The sequence below is a fragment of the Sminthopsis crassicaudata genome, chromosome 1, assembly GCF_048593235.1.
Source record: "Sminthopsis crassicaudata isolate SCR6 chromosome 1, ASM4859323v1, whole genome shotgun sequence".
NCBI classification, from domain to species: domain Eukaryota; kingdom Metazoa; phylum Chordata; class Mammalia; order Dasyuromorphia; family Dasyuridae; genus Sminthopsis; species Sminthopsis crassicaudata.
In genome coordinates this window covers 29826086-29846961 of record NC_133617.1, presented here as the reverse complement: position 1 = coordinate 29846961, position 20876 = coordinate 29826086, and the positions used below count along the sequence as shown (strand labels likewise).

General features: G+C 43.5%; 1 protein-coding gene across 2 annotated transcripts in view; it reads left to right on the top strand.

Moving 5' to 3' along the window:
• Positions 1-20541, top strand: part of MAPKAPK5 (MAPK activated protein kinase 5) — a 49607-nt gene extending 29066 nt beyond the window's left edge. Inside the window, exons 9-14 of one of the 2 annotated variants that reach the window (XM_074297292.1) lie at positions 2585-2772; positions 10629-10749; positions 12531-12661; positions 12967-13088; positions 14267-14371; positions 16989-20541. In XM_074297292.1, coding sequence (XP_074153393.1) covers positions 2585-2772; positions 10629-10749; positions 12531-12661; positions 12967-13088; positions 14267-14371; positions 16989-17083 — 762 coding nt within the window. In that variant the 3' untranslated portion in view covers positions 17084-20541. The remainder of the gene's footprint in view (positions 1-2584; positions 2773-10628; positions 10750-12530; positions 12662-12966; positions 13089-14266; positions 14372-16988) is intronic. The other variant, XM_074297291.1, reaches the window with a different exon arrangement.
• Positions 20542-20876: the final 335 nt, after the last annotated feature.

Genomic DNA, 20876 nt, shown 5'->3' with positions numbered 1-20876 from the left:
TCACTGGGTTCAAAACATGGTGTTGGGGGAAGTCTGAAGTGTTGCTAAGACAGGCACTTAGTCTGCCCTTAGGGAATATCCAGTACAACAGGGAGAAGGAAAGACAAACTTCCATTACTGGGATCTAGCAAGGGTGTGACAGGACACAAAACTCAAACCCCTTCTCAAGATAAGTGACCTGTCTTTTCCAGGAAGACTATGACAGTGGTTTGATCTGTTTCTCTTAAGGATTTGTTATTTTTAATAAAGTGTCAAATTGATGGTGACTGGGTTTTAATGCAGCAGTATGCTGGGAAATTCAAGAGTTCTTCTCCCGTATTCTTATCCTTAGTCTATCTGGGCACCTCAGGAGCCAATAGAAATTCTCATTTGGTGTGTAATAGACATATATTTTTTGGCTTTTTATATTACCAAAATATTATATATATATAATTTATATATAGAAAACATAGTTTTGATGGTATGATAGCAATAACATCTTAAAATTCATAACTGTACACACATTTATCTTAATATGTAGATAATATATGTTTATTTATATCAGATAAATGTAATTATTATCTTTTGGGGTGTTTCATAATTAAAATTTTCTCCTAATATTTTTTCCCTCTTTATAGAGAATCATCCCACATAAAAAATTATATTTATGTGTGTGTATACATATCTATCTATAGATCTATATCTATATGGTTTTTTTGTAAGGCAATTGGGGTTAAGTGACTTGCCCAGGGTCACACAGCTAGGTGTTAAGTGTCTGAGACCAGACTTGAACTCAGGTCCTCCTGACTTCAGGGCTGATGCTCTATCCACTGCGCCACCTAGCTGCCCCTAAAAAGTAATGTTTTATAAAGAAAAAAGTAAAACTGACAGAAGTCGGTCTTATTGATATCATCTCATTTCAGTTTACAATGAAAATGACCTTGGAGAGCAGTGACATTTGGCCCAGGTAGAAGACCCCCATTGTTTCCCTTCCTTAGAGGGAGACAGACCCCCTTGGGCAGATCTGGTTAGTATATCCGGGGCTAGGAGTTCTCATATGGAAGGTCAACTTGCTAACGATTTAATCCTAAAAGGTCTTGGATTTCCCTAAAAACCAAGGCTCCATTTGCTTCCCTGAACTTTGTCTTCCCAGTGGAGTGGGTAGTCCAGGGAGAAAGGAAAGAAGGGGTTCCTCTTTTCCACCATCAAGGGCTTTTTGAACCAGTGCCTTGAAGTTATTTCCAACAAAGCCTCCCCTGACGAGCCCCGAGAGGCCAGCCTCCCCACGGTGGCCAGTGCACCGGCCTGCTTTCCCAAGTAGGGGTAGCCTCTGCGGCCCGGCAGGAGGAGGCCCTGTGAAGCACAGGCAGCTGGACCGGGTCCTCCTTGCCAGATTCTAGTCACCTACTCAGTGGGCCTCCAGAACAGGAAGAGCCAAAGCGGAGACTCATCTGGTCCAAGGCCTGCCTCCTGTGGCAGCTGCAAGGGAGGAGGCTGGCCGCCAGAGAGCTGGGCCTCCTCGCTGCCCTTGCTCCTGTCCCTGTCCCTGTCCTTGCCTAGTGGGGAACACGGCCAGGGGTGACAGGCGCAGGGTTAGGTTCAAGGGCCTGCTTCGGTCCTGGCTCTGTCCCCTATCCCCATGGGACCTCCACCTGCAGACCTCGCCTCGCTTGGTCTTCTTTTCCTGCTCTGTGAGCTGGTGGACTGGGAACCTTCTTGCTCTAAAGTTGGGGTCTTGCTTGTCTGCATTGCTTATTGTTAAGTGCTTCCTGTGTGCGGAGGAGGTGCCAGATTTAGAAGCTTACAATCCTGGAGGGAGAAATCTGTACCCAGAGCCTCACTGCTGGCTGGATACAGCAGAAATGGGGACAGGGAGGAGGGACACCTGTTGATGCAGCACCTCCCATGGGCCAGGGGAGCTATTACAACCTTTTTTATACATGAGGATGGGGCAGACAGAAGGGAAGTGGCTTGTCCAGGGTCACATCCTCAGAAGCATCAGAGCCTAGGTCTGAATTTGGGGCTTCATGGCTCCAGGACCAGGTGCCTCACACAGAGCTACCTGAAAGGTGATGTTGGCACTGGGCTGGTTTTAAAGTTCAGAATTCAAAGGGGAAGTGGAGGACAGAGGTAGTGCTAGGCCTGGAGCAGCCTCAGGAAGGGCAGAGGGGGAGGCCGCATGCCCAGCAACATGGAGGGGGACTGAGGCAGGGAGACAGCCAGGAGTCACCTGGCAGGTGGGGTTGGGGCCAAGGGAAGGCCTGAGATGGCCTGCAACCAGATGGAGGCCCCTGCCTTGGAGCCTGAGCCCTCCGACTCGTGGGATTGTGCGGGGGGGAGCAGAGAGCCAGAACATTCTCATCTATGTGGGGAGACCCAGGGAGTCTGCTTTCTGGATCTAAGTCTTCAGGCTGGAAGAGTGCTTAAAGGACCCCCAGCCCAACCCCTCATTTTACTTTGGTTTTCCGTCTCCAGAGCTGGGGACTCCGGCAACCTGCCCAGCTCCCTGCCTTCACATAGCCTGACTCTGCAGATGGTGGGAGGTTTGGTTCCGGGCACCTGCCCATCCCATGGTGCCCCAAAGTGACCCTCTCCTTGCTTTCAGAGTTGTGACTTGTGGTCCTTGGGGGTGATCATTTATGTGATGCTGTGCGGCTACCCACCTTTTTACTCCAAACACCACAGTCGGACGATCCCAAAGGACATGCGGAGGAAGATCATGACGGGAAGCTTTGAGTTTCCGGAGGAAGAATGGAGCCAGATCTCAGAGATGGCCAAAGACATTGTGAGAAAGTGAGTCTGCAGAGGCTGTTTTCTGTTTATTCACTTGAATAGGTCACAGGGACTGGAGGGGGCGGTTGCTGTGGAATGGTGATCTCCCCCTGCCCCGAGGGACAGCCATCCCTGTCATGGGGTTTCCCACAAACCTGGATATTTTCTTCATCAGTCTTAGTGCTTCCCCTGAGACCAGAAACCTGGGACCACCAGCGAAGACAGGTGCCTTCAGGGTCCCCGTGTGGTCATGGCTCGCAGTAGTTTGGAGACTGTGCTGACCAAGGCCCTTTAACTAAAGCTGGGTCCTTCCTGTGCCCCTGAGGCTGGAAGGGCAGGCAGGGCGGCCTCCCTCTGGGCCTTTCCTTAGTCTGCCTGTCCTCCCCTTGCTCGCGTTCCCTGAGACTCTCCTGGAGGACCCCTGTCTGCAGGGAACCTTTGCAATGCCTTGAGTCTTGACTGGGTTTTTTTTTCTTTCCTTGAAGGAAACAACCACCTCCCTGAAGCTTCTTCCCTTGTTCCAGGTTCTGCCCTTGGGGACCAGGCGGTCCAGGTCCAGTTCCTTTTTTATGGGATATGAGAGCTGACAGGCAGTCTTATAACATTTTAAAATTTGCAAAGGCAGCTCAGTAAATACATGTAGAAGACCTGAGTTCAAATATAGACTTAGACATCTTTAGTGTTTGGGTGATACTGGGCAAATCACATCACCTCTGTCTACCTTGGTTTCTCCAACTATAAAATTAGGATAAAAATAGCTTCTATTTCACAAGCTTGTTGTGGGGTTAAATGAGATAGTAACTGTCAAATGCTTAAGATAGTGCCTGGTATGTAGTAAGTGTTTAATAAATGATTATGTGGCTCCACCCTTTCCCCTGTCCTGGGCAAAGCTCTTTTCCTATACAATGTAGTCAGTAGCTTAAGTTTAAAACTCTGTATTAAGACTTTTAGGACATCCTATATTATCTCATTTGATCCTCCTGACAACCTTGTGAAGTAGAATCTTTTTACTGTTCCACTTTACAGTTGAGGAAATTGAGCCAAGCAAGTGACGTGCCCAGGTCAGTTAGAATCTATGACTGGATTCGAACCCAGGTTTTCTTGACTCCAAATCTAGCATCCTCTACTATTACCGTGCACATATTTCAGGCTACTCATTCTACCCCTTCTTGTGGGAGATTCAGCCAGTCTTATGGATCTAACTTGAACTGCGATTCTGAGTTTGAAGGAGATGCTTGGACTGGCGTGATTTTCTAGGTGTATGTTTCTGAGGACTTGCTTTCCCCCATTGCTGGAGAAATAGCTGAGTGATGTTCTACAGCAGGGGTTCTCAAACTACGGTCAGATGTGGCCCGCTGGGTTATGGCAAATGGGCTGAGGGGCAGAGACAGAGTGTGAGCTTTTGTTTTTACTATAGTCCGGCCCTCCAACAGTCTGAGAGACAGTGAAGCGGCCCCCTATTTAAAAAGTTTGAGGATCACTATTCTATAGGATGTCACATCCTCTGTATAACTACTGCCGATTTATTGTTAGAAGATTTAGTAGGAATTAGAATTTGTAAGTGGACATTAGAGGAGAGAAAATGGGATTTTGACCACTTTTGAATTTATTTATATTGATTATGTATATTTATATAAAACAAAATTTGTTTTGTTATTAATTTGACAAGTACTAGCAAATAGCAGTATTCCCATATATACAAAGAACTGAAAAAAAGAATTGTACATGAACTACGATTCTCCTTTATGTATACATATTAGTTTGTCAGTTCTAGAGCTATCGGCCTTTATTTCCCTGAAGAACCTTCTATTCTAAATTTTTATCTCTATAATATTTTATTTTTCCAAATACACATAAAGATAATTTCTGACATTCATTTTCGTAAGATTTTATGTTCCAAATTTTTTTCCCCTTCCGCTCCTTTAACTCCCCCCTCCCCAAAACAGCAAGCAATCTGATATAGGTTATATATGTACAATCCTTTTAAACATATCCATATTTTTCATGTTGTGCAAGAAAAATCAGACCAAAAAGGAAAAATCATGAGAAAGAAAAATCAAATAGACAAACAAAAAAAGGGTGGAAATAGTATGCTTTGATCCACATTTAGTCTCCAATTATGAAGACAATTTCCATCCCAGCTCTATTGGAGTTGCCTTGGATCACCTCATTGCTGAGAAGAGCCGAATCCATTACAGTTGATCGTCATATAATCTTGTTGTTACTGTGTACAGTATTCCTTTCACTCAGTATCAATTCACGTAAGTCTTTCCAGGTTTTTCTGGAATCAGCCTGCTCATCACTTCTTAAAGAACAATACATTCACACACCATAACTTATTTAACCATTTTCCAATTGATGGGCATGCATTCAATTTCCACTTCTTTGCTGCTACAAAAAAGGGTTGTTACCCACATTTTTGCACATGTGGGTCCTTTCCCTTCTTTTATGATTTCTTTGGGATACAGACCCAGGAGAGAGACTGCTGGATCAAAGTGTTTGCATATTTTGATAACTCTTTGGACATAGTTCCAAATTGCTCTCCAGAATAGTTGGATAATATCACAAGTCCACTAGCTATGCATTAGTGTCTCAGTTTTCCCACATCCCCTCCAGCATTTATTATCAATATCTTTTCCTGTCATCTTAGCCAGTCTGAAGGTGTGAGGTAGCTCAGAATTGTCTTAATTTGCATTTCTCTAATCAGTAGTGATTTTGAGTATTTTTTCATATGACTAGAAATGGCTTTAATTTCTTTATCTTAAAATTGTCTAGAATTTTTTTTTTTTTTTTTTTTTTTTTTTACATTATGTTATGGAAATGGTTGTTTTGTTCCGTAAATTAAAAAAAGAACACTGATGACCAGGAGACATAGTCTTACTACCATTATGATACTTACAGATGTAAACTTAGGTAGTTAGATAGGAAAGCATTCCTTTCTTGCATGGAATGTCAAGGATTAATATGGTTTATATGCTTATATGTTTGCTTTTTGTTTTTTATTTTTAAAATACATGCATAGGTAGTTTTTAACATTCACCCTTGCAAAACCTTGTGTTCCAATTTTTTTTCTCCTTCCCTTTCCCTCACCCTTTTTTGAAAATAATTCAATATGTGCAGTTCTTCTACACATATTTCCAGGATTAACATGTTGCACAAGAAAAATCAGATCAAAAAGGGAAAAAAATGAGAAAGAAAACAAAAAGCAAGCAAATAACAAAAAAAGGTGAAAATACTACGTGGCGGTCGACACTCAGTTCCCATCATCCTCTCTCTGGATATAGATGGCTCTCTCTACCACAGTACCATTGGAACTGGCCTGAATCACCTAGCTGTTGAAAAGAGTCTCACTGACACCCTTTAGGTAACCCCTGTATGATGAGCTTTTGGGAGGAGATGAATGAAGATCGCATAGGATGGGCAGGCATGGAAAGCTTATGAGGTTGGAGAAAGCCAGCTTGAGTATTAGAAAGTGTCGATGCTCTTTTTTGCCCCCTTCTTATCTACTTCCTTCCTATTCTCCAAACCCAAACTTTGTGTAACTCATGAGTGTAGCCAAGCAAAACAGATCCATACATTTGCCATGTCTGAAAATGAATGTCTCCTCCTTCATCCCTGAACCATCTCCTCTTTTTGGGGAACTCACTTTATTGTCATTTTCCAGGATTGTGCCTGGTCTCTGCAGGGATCAGTGCTCTGAAGGCTTTCAGAGTTTGCTGTTCTTTACAGTGTTAGTCATTCCACAAGTTGTTCTCTTGATTCTGCTCCCTTCATACACAATTTCTCAGGTTTTTCTTCCAGCTTATTAAGAGACGATTGAAGCAGGGATAGGTAAGAGAAGTGAATGATACAGTGCAGGAAGAAGGCAATTAACAGGACTGATGTCCACATGGGCCAAGCTTGGAGAGGAATGGTGTAGGCAGCCCAAGAGAGCTGGGCAAACCAAAGCTGGATTGAAAATGGCCTCCCAGTAATCAGTCTTGGTAATATTTGCTTCAGAGATGGGTGCCCTTAAGAAGGTTTCGCAGCAGACAGATGGACCTGTTGAACAAAAGGGCAGAACTTGGATCAAGAAGGCCTAGGTTCAGATTCTTCCTCTGAAACTTAGCAGCTTTGTGACTATGAGCGATCTGCTTCTTATCTAGCCTCAGGCAAGGCCCTCAGAGTTATATCCAGTAGAAGTAAACTCTTTGAAGACAAGGACTTGTTTTTGTCTTTGTGCACTGAAACACAACTTAGTTATTTGTTTTTTGATTGGTTCAGACCTTTGCTTTATTTCATCTGTGTCTAGGAATCTTTTGCTTTGGAAATTGCTTTTACATAAGCATAGCAACAGCTCATTTGTGTCCCAGAATGTTCCTGGGGTACTGAGTTTGTTACTTTCTGGTCTGTGGACATAAAAAACATGTATCAAAGGCAGAGACTGCACATCAGAACACGTAGGGAACAAATACTTCCTAAATGCTTGTTGAACTGAAGCAGCTTCCCATGGAGCCTCTTTTATGATATAAACACAGATCATTGGCTTATTGATGTTTCTGTGTTGGGGGAAACAGATCCAAGAGAGGTTAGATCATTGCTGATGGTGGGTGATGGTTATAGAATATAGAAATACTTCATTCTTGTTTCATTTCTGTTTCCTCTGCCAAGGACAATATTCTTTGAACTGGAAAAGCCAGAAAATAACTAAAAGGGAATTCGAAACCCTAAACAAATAAGAAAATAATAAGAAAACCAGTAGACTTGGATGCCTTTTAAATTACCTGGCCCAGATGAACTCTAAAGATGTTGGAAGAATTGGTGCCTGTGCTAGCTAAGCAAGCATCAATCATCATGGAGCTTCCCTGAAGTCAAAGAGGTGGTGCAGGAGTGAGGAAGGTTAGCTGGTTGCCTGCTTTTTGACAGGAAGGGTGTCTGAAGAGGAATGGGCTCTGGAGTCTTCAGACAGAAGCCTTGGGGCCTTCTTGCCAAATGGGTTGTCCATCATTTGTTGGATATTCTTCTTCTGCTTTAGATTGAACCGGACTGGCATACTATATGGTATGGTGAGGAACTGAGAAATTTTATAGAGAATCCGTCCATCCAAATGCATCTACTCAGTATTGTGCTAAATGCCAGGGATTTAAGAAGGGGCACAACTATTCCTTTTCTTCAAGGTATTTACATTCTAATGGGGAAACAGTCTGTAGATACATGTTAATTGCATGTATTTATATACATGTATATGTAAAGTTAGTGAATACATGCAAGTTACATGCTAAGGATGTATAAAGTTAATGGGAGATTTTTCAGAGGGGAAAGCACTAGCGGCAGGAGCAAAGGAAAAAGGGCCTTGTGGAGAAGAGAGGATTTGAAATTAGAGATATATTTAGTTTTGGGTTTTTTTTTTTTTTTTTTGCCCAACTCTGCATAAACTAGATTACTTTAAGGGCTTGTTTGCCATGCTCTAATGTGACTTTAGGTAAGGTATCTTTGCAACTTCTCTTAGTGCCTGTATATATTTCATAATGCCTTGAAATGTATCTCCATGTTTTATGTCTGGGATTCTCAAACCAATTTCACTGTGTTCAGTTCAATAAGCATTTTATTAAGTGTGTAAGCACTACAGTTAAATGATATAAAGATCACATTGAATCCTTTGTTGTCTTAAGGAGCTGACAGTTTGCCCTGAACTTGCTAGGTCATGTTCTTGCTATTGTGGAGAAGCAAGTGTAGGCCGTTTCAAGTGGATTTTATCCCCATAGTATCACCTAATTTAGGAAATTCTGATCCTTATCCATCAGAGAGGGCCTAAGCCTAATCACAGCTCACAAGATGCTCTCTCTTTCTCTCTCTCTCGCTCTCGCTCTCCCTCCGCGTCCCTCTTCTCTCCCCCTCTCCCTTTCCCTCTTCCTTTCTTCCTCTCTCCCTCTCTTTCTCTCTCTCTTTCCCCCCTCCTCCCCCCCAGCTACCTTTCCAGGAAGATTTAGTCATATGCCATGCCTCTGATGGCTATTGAGAATGCAGAAGGTGTAGACAAGCTCTGGAAATTCTCTGGGCCTGAATCACCATCATTCAGTCAGCAGAAGTTTATTAAATGTTAGTTATGTGTCTGGCCCTCTTTCCAAAGGCAAGAATATAAAGACAAAAAGGAAACAGCCCCTGCACTCAAGGAGCTTGTCCTTGTTGCACCTAGGAAGTTTATCACATCCAGATAAACCTAAAATTGTTCTGCAGAAGAGGGATCAGGAAAAGCTTCTTGTGGAACAGTGCTTGAGTGAAGTATTGAAACAAGGGAAGGATTTTGTGAGATGGGGGCAAGGAAGGGAGAGCATTGTTGTTGGATGTTTGTAGTTAATGCAAAACCACAGATGGGGGAGAGAACTTTGTAGAATGGAACAGTAAGACTGCTTTGACTGGGCCACCAAATGCATGAAGGGGAATAATGTGTAATGAAGCTGGAAAGGTAGGGTAGGAGCCCAGATATAAAGGTTAACAGTTGTATAGAAGAGCAGTTAATGTTTTACATGAACATGCTACAGAGCTCTACTATAGTGACTGTTTCAGGACTTGTTAACTGATCTAGCTTTGGTCTGCGCCAGACAATGTTATTGGGAGGTGATTATTCTCCAGAGAAACTGGTGATCCTAAATTATAACACTTGCTTTCACTTCCTTTTGCTTCTATGCAGTGTGTCTTGCCAGTTTTGTCCTTCATACCTACTTTAGTGCCATTTGCCGATTGGGCAAGCAAGCCTTACTGGAAAGGCCTCTACATCTGAACAGGCAGAAAGGCTGGGTTCCTGTCCTCAGTCTACACTGATTACCTGGGTGACCTTGGCAAATTATTTCATCTCTCTGGGCCTTAATTTCCCTAACTCTAAAATGAAGTGATTGGACTTTAAGACAGGGTCTTTTTCTAAGTCTAAATTTATGATCATATGATCCTAATGGAAATCTGTATTTTGCAGGTGGCTTTGTGGTAGTTTTTCTGCAATCTCTAGCTTTCTAGAAAGCGAAAGACATATTCTCTAGCTTTCTAGAAAGCGAAAGACATAATCTCTGTAATGTATAACTAATGTAATAAGAAAGTATAGCTCTATTCCAAATAAGTTGAACTGAGTAGCTCAAAGAGTCCCAAACTTTGAAAGATCAGCCATATAACTGAGATTTGAACAGAAGAAGTACTTGGGAAGGGAATGCAGTAGAAGCCAATTCTATTTGCTAAGGGTAACCAGAAATTTATGGGTCAGTTCCCCATATCTGATTTAAATATCCATAGATTGTGTAGCAATTTCCCAAGTCAGTGCTGATGCTCTGCCCTTGTAAGTCCTGACATTTAGCTTTAGACCGGCATCCCTGGAGCTCTGGTCTTTGTCCCAGTGAAAGCAAGAGCAATGTGGGCCTAATATAGAGCTTTTTTCCTCATTTGTACTCACTGTTGGCCAGAATAGCCATTCAACTAAGTCATCTTTTGTAAAAAGTAATTAAAACTCAGAAATTTAGTCCTTGAATTTCAGATTGCCTCTGAAGAATTGCCTGAAGTTCAGCGGTTGTCTAAATATACATGAACTGAATCCTTTTCTTGGTGGCACATCCTTTCTGCTTCTGCCAAGTCATCTGTCTATAACATGAACCCATGCAGGTCTGATCCTAATGATGGGTTAGCATGCAACCCCAGGATGAATTGACCAGGGACTCTTGAAGGAACAGCAGGATCGATGCTGGGATTCCCCAGGCACAGTTTTTATGTACCTTGAGCTGCATCGAGCTTGATTGGCAAAGGGGGGAAGGCGAGGAGAAGCTGGGAAGGGTGAAAAGCAGCTCTAGGCCATGTGCTTCTATTAGAATTCTTACCAGTAGCGGGACACATCAGGAGTGTTTGTCTTCTTCCCACAGATTGCTGAAGGTCAAGCCAGAGGAGCGGCTTACCATTGAGGGGGTGTTGGACCACCCCTGGCTAAACTCAAATGAAGCTCTGGACAATGTGCTGCCATCTGCCCAGCTGATGATGGACAAGGTTTTTGCTGATACCTCTTTTGTTTCTGGGAAAGTCTGTTTTAGCAGGAATGTTGGGCAAAGGGTCATGTTATGGTCAGCTGTCCTTTTAGGAGACTAATGTGGTCCCCAGAAATGTGACAGGAAGTATTTTCATAAAAAACTAGATCAAGACCTGGGAGGTAGACTCCAAGAAACTACCGACCTAGGGCTGGAGTGGTTGAAATATAGGTCTCTATTCCCACTTACTTTAAGTGTTTATTGAGCACCTACCTCCCGTGTGTCCACCCCTATATTAAGTATTGTGGGTTACAGAGAAGACTCAGTTCCTAACCTTAGGCTGCTTAACACTTTGTTTCTAATGTAGAAAACAGTTGGAGAATAGTGTCAGACAGTAGATAATTGTGTCATTGTGTAGGACCAGAAGGCTTTCAGAGAAGAGGTTAATTAACATCGCCCTAGGAGCCAAAGGGGTTAGTTAAGCACTGTGAACAAAAGCCTAGAGTTTGAACATGGCGGAAATGAACTTAATGTGGATCATGGTTAGAGGCAGATAGGGAGAGGGAGCCAGGTTGTACAAGCCAGGCAGAAGAGTTAGACTTAATGGCACAGGGACCACCCCAGGTTTCTAATGACCCAGGACTCTAGGGAAGTGTTTTAGGAAGGATTGTAGCAATTATGTGTGACTTTGATTGGACAGAGAAATGGCTTGTAGAGAATCATCCAGAAATCTGTGGCAGTAATCTAGGTATGAGATGGATGAGTTTGTTGGCATTTGGAAGAAAGAGGAAGGAATGACTGGATAAATGGAATTCGAAGGACATTTGGGAAGAGAAATCCTTTGAAAGAATTTGGTTCCATGCTAGATATAGAGAATAAAGGAAAGGAGAGATTTCAGAGACTACGCAGTGGTTTTGAGGCTAGAGAACAATACTATAATTGACAGAAAGTGGGAATAGGAGAGGTAAGATAGTTTGGGAGGGAAGGTGGGGAAATTGGGTTTGGGTTTGGATGTATTGAAATGATAGTGCGACATCTGGGTAGAAGCATTCATTAGCCAGTTGGAAGTATGGGGCTGAAGCTCAAGAGGTTTGGTACCAAAAAGATGGTTTGTTGAACCATGAGAAGGGACAAGCTATTCAAAGGAGTGAACGTGGAGACAAAAAAACCAGAAGGCCAAAGACTGGGCCCTATTTTGGGGGCAGATGGTGGAGGAAAAAGAGCCAAGATTTGGGACATTCTTTACTGAATAAGGCGAAAAAGTAGCTCTCAAATCTGATGGAAAGAACGGTGATCTTAGTGTCTGAAGCTTAGGAAAGTGTGTAATCTGCAGTACGGAAGCATGCTTTACTGCGTGAGCTTCCTAGCTGCTCTCTGACATTCAGCTAGTCTCTATTTGCACTTCCTTTGTTACAAGAGTTCTGGTGAGAGTAGCATGAAATGGTCTATGTTAGAATGTTTTGATAACAACAAGAGAGTATGCAAAAGAGTATTAGTACTCCACTCCTGCTCTCATGACTACTTTTATTATATTTGTTCCTATTAGTGCTGCTGCCACTTTGTTTTTTAAAGCATAACTCTTCAGTTGCTCTAATCCTGAGTAACCCACTTGACATGAGAGGATCCTTCTTTGGTTTGGCAGACCATCCCTGTGATACTTGGTGAAATTGGGTTGAATGGTTTTGGATTTCACTCCACCATGCCCACATGCCTTTTTCAATCAGTCAGCAAGTATTTATTAATTGTCTGCTATATACCGGCACTGTGCCAAATGCTAAACTAACTCTGCTGCTTTCTATTCAGGCAGTAGTTGCTGGAATCCAACAGGCTCACGCAGAACAGCTGGCCAACATGAGAATCCAGGACCTCAAAGTCAGCCTCAAACCCCTGCACTCTGTAAATAATCCCATTCTCAGAAAGAGGAAATTGCTTGGGTAATTTGGTTTTGTTTCTGGATTGCTTTATTCCCTTTTCAAACAACAAGGCTAATGTGGTTTGGTTCTGCCTCCCCAAACCTAGCCGTGCAAGGAATCTTCAATTTCCTTCCTTATTTGCAGATACCCTGGGGGAGATCCAACTCTGTATGCTCAAGGCATTTTCAGAATTTGGGAGATGTTATCATGATATTGTTGAGCAAAGTCTTTCCTTGGGGGTATTGGAGTTAACATCTTTTTTAGAGATTTGGATCGGGGAAATCTGACTTAAAAAAAAAAATTACTTTTCCTTCAATGTTTCAAAGCACAAAGCCGAAGGATGGTGTCTATATTCATGACCCCGAGAATGGAGCCGAGGACTCCAATGTGGCACTGGAGAAGCTACGAGATGTCATTGCTCAGTGTATTCTCCCCCAGGCTGGTAAAGGTCACACTCTTTAAGAATGCTTTCTTTGTTTGTATGTCTCTGTGTGTGTGTGTGTGTGTGTGTGTGTGTGTGTGTGTGTGTGTGTGTGTGTGTGTGTGTGTGTGTGTTTGCATTTAGGGTTTGAAAGTAGCAAGTCTTTTTATGGTGGCCCTTCTATCTTTGTACTTTAAAGGCTGCAGGGTAATCCTGTGTCCACTAAGCAAAGTCAGTGTGGAGCCTCAGATACATTAATACTCTCTCTTTGGGTTTCCTTGCCCTTTGTACTTTTGCAGGGAGGGATGTAGTTAAGTCTCTAAGTAGGTAGATGAAGTTGGGAGATTTATTTAAAGATCAGAAGCAAAGGTAGAAATCTAAGCTGAGATTGAAATCTTGGTGAATCAGTCTAGACAGGATCAAAGTGTGGAGATGCTGAGCATCTCTTCCAGCTCCTTGGTTTAAGAGTCCATGGGAGTCTGTTAGGAGACTTTGATCAACATCTTAGTAGCATTAGAAGGGGCACTCAGTAGTTTAAAACTGACCATTGCTGCTGTGTACAAAGTGTACAAAGCTTGCAGCCCTTGATGGTTCACGCGGGGAATAATCACCAACTAATTGTTAGACGCTGTGGGTCTTTGTAGCTGTCAGAGAGTCAACAAGAGAGCTCACTGTCCACACCTTTCTTCTCTGACTAATCAGATTTTAGGGAAATTCCAAGCATCTTCCTAAAACAAACCCTGTCAAGCTAATTCTTTAAAGTTTTTGAGATAGGAAAAAGAACTCAAGGTAATCATGTAGCCCGTGGAACTTTGTTCTTTCTGCCTGGGGGTTTCAGAGTCTGGTGGTGGTCGGCCCTGCCTGATAACTAGATTCATGTTTTGTCCCCCAATATTAAGGATTTAAGGCTCTATTCTGAGGGGAAACGGATGAGATTATAAAGAACCAAGGGTGTAAATGACCTGGAACTGTCTGGTCCAAGTAGGGAAGGATATTGAGACTGGTGAGGGTTTACATATTTGATCTTTGAGAATGAACTGATCAAAAATCCTGTCTCCTGGTCCTCTCCTTCCCTCCTGCTTCCTTTCTCCTTCCCTTCCCCCAGTCCCTCCAAGCCTCACCTAAGGAAAGGGACTTCTCTGATGCTCCTTCTACCCTGTGCTGCTTCTGAGAAAACACAACTCCCTGTTCATCCCTTTCAATAGGAGAGAACGAAGACGAGAAGCTGAATGAGGTGATGCAGGAGGCGTGGAAGTACAATCGGGAATGTAAACTCCTTCGGGACACCCTGCAGAGCTTCAGCTGGAACGGTATGGCAGGGCCGGGCTGGGGGAGGCTGGGGACGGTGGCAGAGCAGGGCTGGGCCAGGCCAGGGAAAATGGCAGGGCAGGGCCAGGCCAGAGAAGACTAGGGAAAGTGGCAGTGGCAGGGCCGAGCCTGGGGAGGCTGGGGAAAATGGCAGGGCCAGGCTGGACTGGAAGAGGCAGCAGGGCAGGGCAGTGTACAGCCACTCCCCTTGGCTGCTGCTACTGCTGAGTGATTCTTAGGACTCCAGTTCCTCCTGGAGGAGAGCGGCTCCAGCGCATTCACTCCCCCAAGGATGAGGGTGGTAGGTCTGATAGCTCACAAGATGTGGATCTTTGGGAGAAACCATCTGATTGAAGTAGCCCTCAGGTCTGTGGGCAGCAACTGAGAGTAATAATAATAATGATTGTTTTTATGGAGTACTTCAAAGTTTGCAAGTACTGTACATAGATTGTCTCATTTGATCTTCCCAATAATCCTGGGAAGTAGGTACAGATGGGGAAACTGAGGTAGGAGTTAAATAACTTGCCCAGGGTCCCACAGCTAGAAAGTGTCATTTTCAAGCCCGCCTCTGGCCACTCTTGTGACTATGCTGCTGACTGTGGAGGGGAAGGAAATGGGGCTGAGTTCTGTGGACCTGCTTCCTCTTAATGAGCAGCTGGGGGGAGGGAGGTGTCCTGGTTTGCCCTTCCATGAAGGGAGGGTGGAGCTGGTCCATGGGCTTGAGCTCTTTGCAGATGGCAGACCCAGCCCCCCTCTCCCAGGATGCTGAGGATTGTTGTGATTGCTGAGCCACTCTAGGTGGTCTTTGAAAAATTGTGCAGTTGGGAAGGGCTACTGGAGGACTAAAGAAGGGCAGGAGTTCTGATTTTTCCCAAAAAGGAAGCAATGGAGTATACAAGTGGTAGGCTAATGAGTTTAGTTTTGATTTCTGGCAAAATTCTTACGGACATTTTCAAAAGGAGTGATGAGTGAACATCTGGAGGAGGAGGCAGGTGGAGAACAGGCCATGTTCCACTGCCCTCATTAAATTTATGAGCTGGACTCCTTAGCTAGGTGGCTTTGAAATTGGAACCAAAAAGTCCTTTGTGGTCTCATGTTGGCTTGGGAGGAGTCTCTCACAGAGTACTCCCAGGGTTTTGGAACATTTTTATCAGGGATCCTGGAGGAAACTTGTCCCAGGGATGCAAATGTCACCAATCTAGGAAGGTGCTGGATGACTAAGAATTGAAGAGGATGGGGATTTGTTACCTCACTGACCAACCTTGAGAAGCTGAATAAGGACAAATAGAAAGTTTTATATTAGGGTCTAAAATATTACCTTTGCAAAGCCAAAGTAGGGAAGTGGCTGGATAGTAAATCTTCTTTAAGAGGTTTGGGTGTCTTAGGAGATAGAAAGCTAGACTTGGAGTCAGTCACTCACCAGCTGTGTGATCCTAGGCCTGTCATTTTACCTCAGCTGTAATCTCCTTCCTATGAATGTTTTGAGAGGATTTTTTTTTTCCCTGAGGCAATTGGGGTTAAGTGACTTGCTCAGGGTCACACAGCTAGGAAGTGTAAAGTGTCTGAGGCCAGATTTGAACTCGGGTCCTCCTGACTTCAGGGCTGGTGCTCTATCCACTGTGCCACCTAGCTGCCCCTTGAGAGGATATTTATAGAGCAATTGGCACACATGCTTGCACAGGTAGTTGTTTGTTCTTGAGACAGCTAGGTGATGAGCCTGTCCTAAAAAATAACCCAGTTTTAGGCTACTTGAAAAGAGTGAGGGCTGACTATCCTGTCATACTCTACCTCGTCAGAGTATTTCTGCAATGGTGTATTCTGGGCTCTATACTACCTTTTAGAAAGAGCATCAGTTAATTAGTAACGAGGGTGCTTAAGGACCTCAAAAACACCATTCTAAGATCATTTGGAGGAATTGGAGATTTTTAGCCTAGAAGGTGAAGCCTGGGGGAGCCAGCCAATGGGAGGACGTTGATAGCTAGCTTCAAAGGTTTGAAGGGCTGAAATCTAGAGCAGATCTGTCCTGCTGGTGTCCAAAGGACAGGATGTGCATAAAGAAGAGAAAAGTTGTTAAAAAGCAGCAGTGCAAGTTACAACTCAAGAAGTCTTGATTCAGACTTGGATGATTATTGTGTAGGGGTGAGTTGGAGTCACATATGGGTTGGACTAAACTGTTCTCCAATTCTGTGAGCCAATAAGTACCAAAATGCCGGGAGAGGACTTTACCTTCTGGTGCCTTTGTATGGCTGCAATTTCTATCCTGGGCAGAGATGAGCTCCATTGAGAGGGGTGTGTATGGGTGTGTGGGTGTGTGGGTGTCTGTCTGACTATCTCTGCTGTGGGCATGTGTCAGAAGGTTCAGGGCACCTCTTTGCTCTCTTTCCCTCACCACGGGCAGTGGGTCTGGCCCGACACTGGTAGTTAAAGGCCACATGAAAGTTGCCCTGGTGATCACACTTGGGGATTTGTCCTGAGTCTCCTTTGGGTGGACCTGGGTCATATGGCGAGCCAGGCCCAGGCCCTGGGAACCCTCTGCACTTTGGGATCTTTGCTTCCAGGGCATTCTCTTGCCAGAGCAAGTCTATTGATACTGAATCTGTTCTTTCTTTTGCTTTTCAGGCCGTGGATTCACAGACAAAGTGGATCGACTAAAACTGGCAGAAATTGTGAAACAAGTTATTGAAGAACAAACAGCTTCTCACGAGTCCCAATAGCCACAGCCTTGGAATATTAGTTTGTTTTTGTTTTATTTTTTACATTTTGAAAATTTATTCCTTAACTGTACAAAGTAATTTTTATGTAAATTAATAAATCATAATTTCATTAAATTTCCATTCTGCTGAAAGATGCTGTATAGGTGTAGATACAAGAATCATTGGTACTGTAATATTTTTTTAAGACAAGCTCAGTTCTTAGAGATAGTTTATCACTTCTGTATTGTTCATTTGTATGTCTCTCAGACAGGACAGGTGATGTCACCAAAATCCTTTGACTTGTAATAGCTACAGAGTACTGTAGCAAAGCAGTTAGGCAGTTTCATGGGCCTTTCTGCTCTGTAAAAGCTGGGACAGAATTGTGGAATATAATCTCATCAGGGCGCTGGGTGCTCCCCCCTGAACTATCAGGGCTTGGGGCAGCTGGAGCACCAGAGGGGGGCAGCTCTGTTGGCTTTGACCTCAGACAGTCACGGAGGGAGCCCAGCAAGCCGATCCTCAGCCCGCCTGACCTCTGAGGCCGGCGCCATTGGGCTTGCCCCAGGGTGAGGGATTTTTTGGTGCAGAACTTGTCTTATTTCCTTTCCTGTTTTTCTCCTGGTCTTTCTAGGGTGGAATAGTAAGGTCCCCTAAGGTTTTCTCTCTGTGTAATGGTTAGGAATGAAAAGGATTTGAATAGTTTAGTATAAAGGCAGATTCTAGTCCATTTATTCATTTTATGGTTGTAGGTTCCTTAGATGTTCGCCTTGTTTTTCCAGACCTGAATATAAATTTCTCTCTCCCTGTTGCCTTTTTTCTGAGGGTTTGTTTTTTTTTTTTTTTGTTTTTTTTTTGATGGTGGTGGTTGTTTGTTTGTCTTGGTTCCTCCTTCCTTGTTCTGTTGATTCTAAACCTTGGTCGAGGGCATGGAAGGCTGTGCATTGTATATATCTGTTGACTCTGAAATTAGAAACTTCTACATCATTAGGATTTCTTCTCCCCAAATCTGTGCTCTTCTCTCAGCCTATTTGGCCATGTTTCTCCCTCCTGCTCCCATATGTTCACTCAACTGTCATAGCCAGCCATTAGACTGAACATATTCAGAGCATGGCCCTCAATCTGTTATGATATTTTTCTATTTAAAAAACAAAAGCCTTTAGAGAGATTTTGGTACCCATGTAGGTAAGCAGACGAGGCGATGGAAGCTGGGATGCCATTCAGGAAGAGAAAAAGTAAATTTGCTCACTTTGATAATACGCCAAGTTGATCAGCTAGGACTGATTAAGACACAGGACTAGGCTGAGGCAAAACTGAAACAGTCAGTGCCTTGAAGGAGCTTCCATTACTCCAGCTCTCTTAACCAGCAAGCACTGATAAAGCTCCTCCTGCTGTGGATCAGCCCCTCCTAGAGCCAGTCTCTGGGGTTAGAGGCCAAAGAGAGACAGTCCTTCGAGTTCTGAGGTTCTAGTTGACAATTTGGATTCCTTAGGCTGCTGCTTTATGGTTGCTTACCATTTCCAAGCTCTTTTCTGAATGGATTTTCAGGTTGATTAGAACCACATGGGCCAACCCTGACAATTGGTGAGAAAGCTTGTGGCCATTTAGAGAGTTTCTGCCCCCACGTCATGCAGCTATCCTGCTCAAGCAGCATGGCTAGACTTTTTTTCCCTTTGTCCATGCTTTCCACCATCCAAGAGGCCATTACCGGATCATGGCTACAGATAGCTCTGTTGGCTGAGAGCTGCAAAACTCAGACCTGAGGGAATCAAGGAGGGGAGTTTCCAGGAGGAAATGGGGGTGCTTGTGCCTGAGGAGCACTGCCATCAGCCCAAGCTTTTCCTTTTTCCTTTCCTAGATTCTGGGCCATCATCTCCACCCCAGAGTTGAAAACCATCACCTTGAATGCTCCTCTTTTTTATTAGGGCTGGAAGTGGCTGGGGTGTAAGGCAGCAAACGATAGGTTACCGATTTTTCACCTCAGGCATCATTGAACATCAGTCCATAGAACCAAGAGGAAGTGTCTTGAGTCCCGTGAGAGGACCAAGCTGACTTAGAGAGGCCATGTGGGGCGTCTGATCTATTGCCACTAAGTCATGGCGGTCCTTTTGGCGGGCTTGGGATGCTCCGAGCCAGGGATCTCTGGCCTCTTAACCCCCAGGGCTGGCGCTTACTTTGAAGTAGCCATCTCTCCTGCTTTGTGGGTGCAATCCAAACCTGAGCCACACTTTTAGGGTCTCTTTTTTGTGTAAATATTAGGGAGAGTCCTACTCCTGAAAGCCTTTGACACGTTCTTGCTAAGGTAGTCCTTGTGGGTTGATAAGAAAACTACTCCTGCCCAGAGTGGCGAGTCACGAAATTAGCAGGTGTAGACTTTCCCCATTGTACCTCTGACCTCTCCCCACTGATTTATTTATGAAAGCCATTGTTCTTAGTGAAATGCCTTTGGATCATCCATAGTTAGGTGTCTGGTAGGCGGCAGAGCCAATCCTACCTGTGTCTTGTGTGTCTTTATGAACTAACATGTATGGGCAGGGTCATCAGAAAGGTGTTTTGAAGTGTGTGGACATGAGGAATTACCCTTTCCCTCTCTCCCCCTTTTTTTAGAGTTCATGTTAAGTGTATTATCCATTTGAGAAAGGACCAATTTGAAGGATCGATAGGTAAGAATAGAGTTACATTAAGGTCAAAGATTGATTTCAGGCATGTTATATCTAGAAGAGCTGTGTTTAGAACAAAGATGGGATGTAATTTATTTTCTAATTATGCTGTAATCTTTTCAGTGGAAAAAAATCAATTATGAGGGGTAATGGATATGGAGTAAGTTCTTGGCCTTTCAGAGCTGTTGAAATTCAGTCTGAGTCTAGGACTAAAAGGTGCGGATGAGTCTGGGATCTGCCTGAAGTATAGGGAGTTTTCAAACTCAGAGTTCCCTATGCCAGTGGGATAAAAAGTCCAAATGGTTCCTTCCCCACAAATGATTATTCTTATTCCATCCTACCTGTTGATTTTAAGATAATCACTCAAATATGTAATTCCAATGATTTTTGTGACGTCCTGGAGGAATCTCCCCAGATTCTTCAAATTGAAATGTTCACATTGGACAATTTTAAAGAAACGCTCTTTTATACGAAATGCAAAGACAAAGATGTGTCTAGAAATCGTTTGTTCTATAGGGGTATTCTTCAGAACTAGTGACCTACCTGTCTGACAGTGTTTCTCTTTTTGTCAGAAGATGAAGAGAAACTTTGTCATCTATTCAAGGAAAGAAATGTTAGAAATTGATAATGAACCATCAGCCCAGGTAGTTTGTCTACAACAGTGATGGCGTGTGAGACATCCCCTAGTACCTAGCTTTCATTTCTGTGTCAGGTCAAGAATGTTCTCCTTTTTCAGTGTTACCTGTATGCTTATCTTTATTTTGGAATCAGTATTATATTGTAAATATTCTACATTGTTGTATATAAAATGATTTTACTAAAGCTAAGAGATGCTGAGTCTTATTTTTCAAATAAAATAGAAACTCTAGAAAGATACTGTTTACACCAAAGGGGTAACAGCTTTCCTATGGGTTCAAATTCTGGTCTGCTACCTTGACTCTCTTTGGACATTCAATCATTGGACTAGTCCCTTTCTTTCTCCGAGCCTTACTTTCCTACTCTGCAAAATGATAATTTTTAAAGGTTCTTCTAGTCCAGTTCTGAATCTGTGATCCTATGTTTCAGTCCTATACCTACAATCCAACCATACCTGTTTTAACCAATAAAATCAGGTGAATGGCAAAAAAAACCCCAATCCACCAGTGCCATGTGTGTTA